General features: G+C 32.9%; 1 protein-coding gene across 1 annotated transcript; it reads right to left on the minus strand.

The window, feature by feature from the left end:
- On the minus strand, window positions 1–4,602 carry LOTGIDRAFT_173112 (hypothetical protein; the record flags this gene model as incomplete). The annotated part of the gene is made up of 7 exons (XM_009050297.1): window positions 1–368; window positions 631–735; window positions 989–1,138; window positions 1,778–1,946; window positions 2,450–2,687; window positions 2,994–3,451; window positions 4,585–4,602. 7 exons carry the CDS (start codon window positions 4,600–4,602, stop codon window positions 1–3), a joined length of 1,506 nt encoding a protein of 501 aa, XP_009048545.1.
- Window positions 4,603–5,917: the final 1,315 nt, after the last annotated feature.

A 5,917-nucleotide genomic window follows, 5' to 3' on the forward strand; every position in this document is an offset into this window, starting at 1 on the left:
TTATTTCCAATTATCAAGAAGAGTCTCAATATCCTCTAACCTGTGCAGTAGTTTTACTTTAAACAGTGGAGGTTCAAGGCCAAAAACTACTCTTCCATCAATATCTAGTGTTTCACCTTCTTCAAGATGAAGTTTTACTGATAGACACTTTAATAAGCTTGTTATAAGTAAAAACATAATGTCCACAGCTATTTTTGTTCCTGGACACATTCGAATGCCTTTTCCAAAGGCTATGAATGCAGGAAATTTAACAAATTTCAGCAAGTGTCCATTTTCGTCCAAAAATCTTTCAGGCTTGAACTTGCGTGCTTCTTGCCAATGTTCTTCACTGTTTAAAATCTCCCAAAAACCAATCATGATGCTTGTCCCTGAAATGGTCATATGAGGATTGTCACTAAAATGTTACTTAACCATATGGAATAGCTCAGTCGTCAGCGAGTTTGATTGTTGTCTGCTATGCGATTAGTTGCCGTCGGTTTGAATCTTCCTTAAGGTGAGAAAAATTCTGTGCTTTCGAGAGTCCATTATTAAATAATCATGTCTTATCAAAACCATACCATACAGGCCTAAAAATGATTGTGGCTGCTGGTGTTTAGAGGTTTAAGAAAAATATTTAAAGGGTTATTTTACCTTTTTGAATATTGTAGCCACCTATCTGAGTATCTTCTGCAGCACAATGAGGTATACCCAAGACATTTGGCTGACATATTCTCATCATTTCTTGGATGAAGGCTCCTGAAAAATTATATTTTCAAATTTGTAATGTTCAAAATCTAGATATTTGTTTCTTATTTAAGAATAATATTGTGTGGGTTCCCATGCATGCTCTCCATTAGATCTGATGCTATTCCCAAAATCTGTGGCCAATGTGGGTCCACATGGATGCTGTTTTAGAAGCTCTGATATAATATATTTCAAATACCCAATATTTGGAGGAATGAATGTGGAGTCCCATCGCCACTCCTTGCTTTGATCAACTCTGACATACCTGTGTAATGATATTGAGGTTTTTGTTCTAGTTTTGGTAGCGAGGAGGGGTTGATAGATATAATCTCTTTATAAAGTTTGTCTTGTACATCTGGATATAGTCCTAGATAGAGTAGACTCCACAGATATAGCGTGTACAATGTGTCGCTCCCTGCAAAATATGATTTAGGATGTAAAACTCTGGTTTATTTCAAAACATAGGATGTAAAACTCTGGTTTATTTCAAAACATAGGATGTAAAACTCTGGTTTATTTCAAAACATAAGATGTAAAACTCTGACGTAGGATGTAAAACTCTCCAGGATTTATTTCTAAACATAGGATGTATAACTCTAGTTCATTTCAAAACATAGGATGTAAAACTAAAGAGGGGGCAGTTGTCTCCCTCGTAGCCCCGAAAGTGACTTTTTGAGGCAAAAATCCCATAGAGACTACAGTTTTTATCAGATTTTGAAGAAACTTGGTATGCATGTATTTGAGATCTCAGTCAAGTTCAAAATTGGTAATAAATGCATGAACAGGTGCAGAGTTTTTGCTGTTGTGTATAATGAGACATTGTTCATGCTTGAATTGATGATAATTAGATGAACTGTTTTGCCTTGACTTGAAAATATTTTTAAGATCTATTAAAATAATATTATAAGGCTTATTCCTTATTAAGCTACTACAGACTTTGTTATCATTTCTGACAGTTTGTAGTGGGCATATGTTACCTTGCCTGGCAAGCTATCTTGAAATATAGGATGTAAAACTCTTGTTTGAAATTATGGTGTAGTAAGATATTTTTTACCTGCTAGGAATACTGTCCAAGATGTCATGATGAGATTTTTAATCAGTTTGGGATTTAAGATTTTGTGGTCAGCTATTAAAAGGTGAATCAGATTCTCAAGTTGTGGTCCATTTCCTTCACAAAATTGTAGATTTTCGTAACATTTATTTGTTAATATTTCATCTCGTCTCTGAAAATTATTTCTTGATGTAATTAGAAAATAAGTCATAGTTGACTAAGGTTCATGAGTGTTTCGGATATGGACATTTTTCATCAGGACATCTCGTTTTCAAGCTAACTCATTCAACTGCTACTATAATTGGAATTTTTGATGGAAATACCACAAATGATGGAACACTCGTGTTTCAAAGTTAAATTTTAATGCTTATGAGCATGGAGAACTTGATGAACTGAATGTTCATGCACGTTGATCTATAAACTATATTTACAGGTAGATTAGAAACCAGATTTATCATTCTGAAAAGTGGCAGTCAGCATGATTTAAATTCACTAGGTGACTATACAATAACATCCCCTTTTAAAGGTATTGTAAAGAGGTTTTCTATGTTCATTGGGGACACTTATAGCATCAATTTGCACCATCAAACACTTAGTTATAGTGGAATCGCAGGAACCAAATGTTTGATTGAAAAATGGAATATTGAAACAGAAAACATTAAGATTCAATCTTACCTGAACAGCAGCAAATACAGATCCTGTCCAAGGATTGGGAAACCACCATAAACATTTGAGTAGGTTCAGGGGATGGAATGGACTCAAAGTTTTCATGATTGTTCTATGATCCGTGTAAACCACGTCTACTATAGGGTCATTACTGTCAATTCCATATACCAGTGAAGCACATTGGCTAACCATAAATTTTAACACCATTTCCTTCAGTTCAGCGGGCTCCCCTCTAAAACTCTGGTATCTGGAAAAGAAATTTATAAGGGATCTTTGCATATTATTGAATGTTTTGAATAGAACCTTTGTACAGAAAACACAATTAGTTGATGTGACATCAAACTACCAAGTGTGCTTCAGGGTTGCACATGCTAAAGGTATCTGGACAGTTTGATTTTGAAAGTAGCAGGCTGCATGGTATTGCCTGTCTTCACTAGTTCAAAATGGAAAAATATTGACTGTTTGCTCCCAACATGCTGCTAACCTGATGAAAGTTGATCATAATTTTTAATTTTTTTTCATCAAATAAATGGTTGATATGTAATTAAATTACCTTTTTATTACATTTTGTGCAACTTGCTTGACTTTTATTTCTAAAGATGTTTGTGATAGGTTGTTGATGGCTTTAATGAGCAGCTGTTTTTGTTGTATGAAGGCAGAGTTACACACTGCCGAACCTACGCCCTCCACATCTTTCGTTAGATAATCAAACACATATAAGCATGGACGATCTGACAAAACCTTACTGTAACTTATATCTTTGAACAATTGCATGTCTGTCACATATACTATCCTTTCTGTCAGTCCAATTTTTAGACTCAGTATTTTTCCAAATTTTTCTGAGAACTTTGTGAAGGAATGATGTGGTGTTTTTGGAGATATTTTCTGAAGAGTTCCAATGATGGGAAGTGACCAGGGACCAGGCGGTATTCCTATCCAATGATAATAATACAGGTCTTCTAAAAATGTTTCTATAAATATTGCAATAATGACAGCTAGCACACAATTTATCTGAAAAATTAAATTTTAAAATTGATGAATTAATAAGTGTTGTGTACAAAACATCACATTTTTTCACTTTGCCTTTGTCAACAATTTCTTAGGGCCTGCTTTGACTCAGTGAAGTAAAATTTGCTTGCTTATCTGAAAGTTTGAAAGGCATATATGATGATATCTCTGAAATTCTTAACACAGTTTTCCCTTTTTGTAGACATAAGTCACAGGGGCTGACATGGAATAAGTTTCTTGTCATTCAATTAATGATAACTTAACTGACTGGACAATGGTAGACAGGGCTAGGTTTTTAACGGCAAAGCAGATCGATGTTACAATATCGTCAATAGCAATAAAAAGACATGAAAGAAACAAGGATTTTTTAGAACAAGTTCAGTTTTATGATGATCCTATCTATCAGCTGGTACTTGGCCAAACTTCTTGGCATTGATCTTTTCCTGGATTATTCATACCCAAATATTTACATTTCTATGGCAATCTTCAATGAACCAATTATGCAAACTGGCATTCATTTTTCGATAAACTGTTAACACCAAAAATACACTTTGACGTCATCAGTGCACGTCAACAATGATGCCATCTAAGATTTGTGGCAAATTCACGTAACGGATCATATAAAACAGTAAAAATTGTATTAATAAAAGTATCTGAATATAAATATAAATATTAAATGTTGGTCTCACTAGCATTATTGTTGTGTACATTGATCACTCTATAAACGAACATTGAACGACTTCTTCAGTTATTCAGTTTGTCATGTGATTAATTATGTGTACACACCAATAATGCTAGCGAGAGCAACATTTAATTCTGAATTACAGCTGAATATACTGGAATAATGAGTAAAAACCTATTCAAGTTTACCAGACTTTCACAGGCTGATTAAGATTGGAACCCTTATATACCATTTTGTTTGACATAACCAAGGAAATGATGCTTTAACGGGTAATCATTGCCATATTTCTTAAAGTTTTCTTTTTTATTTACAAGCTTAGTTTTCATCGACACTCATTTCGAACATTTTTATTTTAAAGATTTGAGCTAGTCCTAGGGAAAATATTAGAAGTTTTATGAATAAATTTTAGACATGTGCCAAAAAATAAGTAGAAGTATGGAAAAAATAGTCTTACCAAAAAGAGAAAATCCATTTTATAAAGTTTATTCCAAAGCAAATATATTCCATGAACCAAAATTTTCATAAAATTTTGTTGAATTTTGCCACAGAAATATATTTGCCCACTGAGCACTTTATTTTAAAACCAACATTGTAAATTGTACTAAATTGTTTTAGAAGTTAGTGAATGATCATGACTTTGAAAGTTTTTGCTAATGTTTCGCTGTGTTCTTCTATATCTGACAGATCTAGTGATATGTAGTAGTATTTTTCATAAATCATGTCAGTGGCTTAGATATTTCTATTATTGATTATTTTTTTTTAACTTAAAGGGACAGTATGCAAAACTTTAATTATTTACAATGTAAATTACATGTGAAAAGATTTCTAAAATATATGCTATTTACTTCTATCTCTACAATAAGGCATTTATTTTGCTTAAAAAATGTTAGTTTTCTAACACCTACTAGGTGTAGCATCATAAACTAGTTCTAGTATTCAGTCTGTAAATAAAATATGTTAGAAATTTTGTTATTTACAAGTAGCAATGTTCTTGATAATGAACACTTTGCATACTGTCCCTTTAAAGGATTCTTTTGATCTTTTGTATGTGTGTCAATATAATTATGAAGATGTGAACTATTGAATTTGGTGATGATCCAATCATTTTACTGTGACATTTATTGAAATTGATCAACACAATAAACCAAGTAAAATTTATGTTAAAATACCAGGTAGTTTCAATAGAGAGATATAGATATGAAAGTACAAGCTAAATGTGATATTGCATCAAATTATGGTATAGAGTTTGTTTTACAGTTCACATTTAGCTCTTTATCAAGCTGCTGGTGGGCGTATTCGCTTGCGAGACTTCCCTCAAGCCTTTGTTTATTTTATGTTGCACTTATTTACTGGTCATGAGCTTTTGAATGTTAGTACGTGATCAGTGGTTGATAAAATACAATCGTGACCTTCTGAGTGTTAGTATGTGTTCGGTGGTTGATAAAATACAGTCCGTTCAAAAGTTAGTATGTGATCAGTAGTTGATTGGAAAGTTATCTCTTGTTTTCTTACAATAATAGCTCTATACCTGCTTGATAAGATTCCCGTACTTGACCCATAAAACTAGATTACGGACAAATTTCAATGTTTTACCATGGTCACTGACTTAAAATAAATAAAAATTTAGGATTATTAAAGGGGGAACATGATTGTGTCCATCACATGTAATGATCCAAGGGGCATTCTGTTTTTTAGTAGGTTGATTAACAAATTAGAAGTCTCTGTTTTTGATTTGCCCTTATAAAACAAATTCAGTTGATCAAGTAGATACATAGATGAAAATTTGC

The sequence above is a fragment of the Lottia gigantea genome, assembly GCF_000327385.1.
Source record: "Lottia gigantea unplaced genomic scaffold LOTGIsca_149, whole genome shotgun sequence".
Classification (NCBI taxonomy): Eukaryota; Metazoa; Mollusca; class Gastropoda; family Lottiidae; genus Lottia; species Lottia gigantea.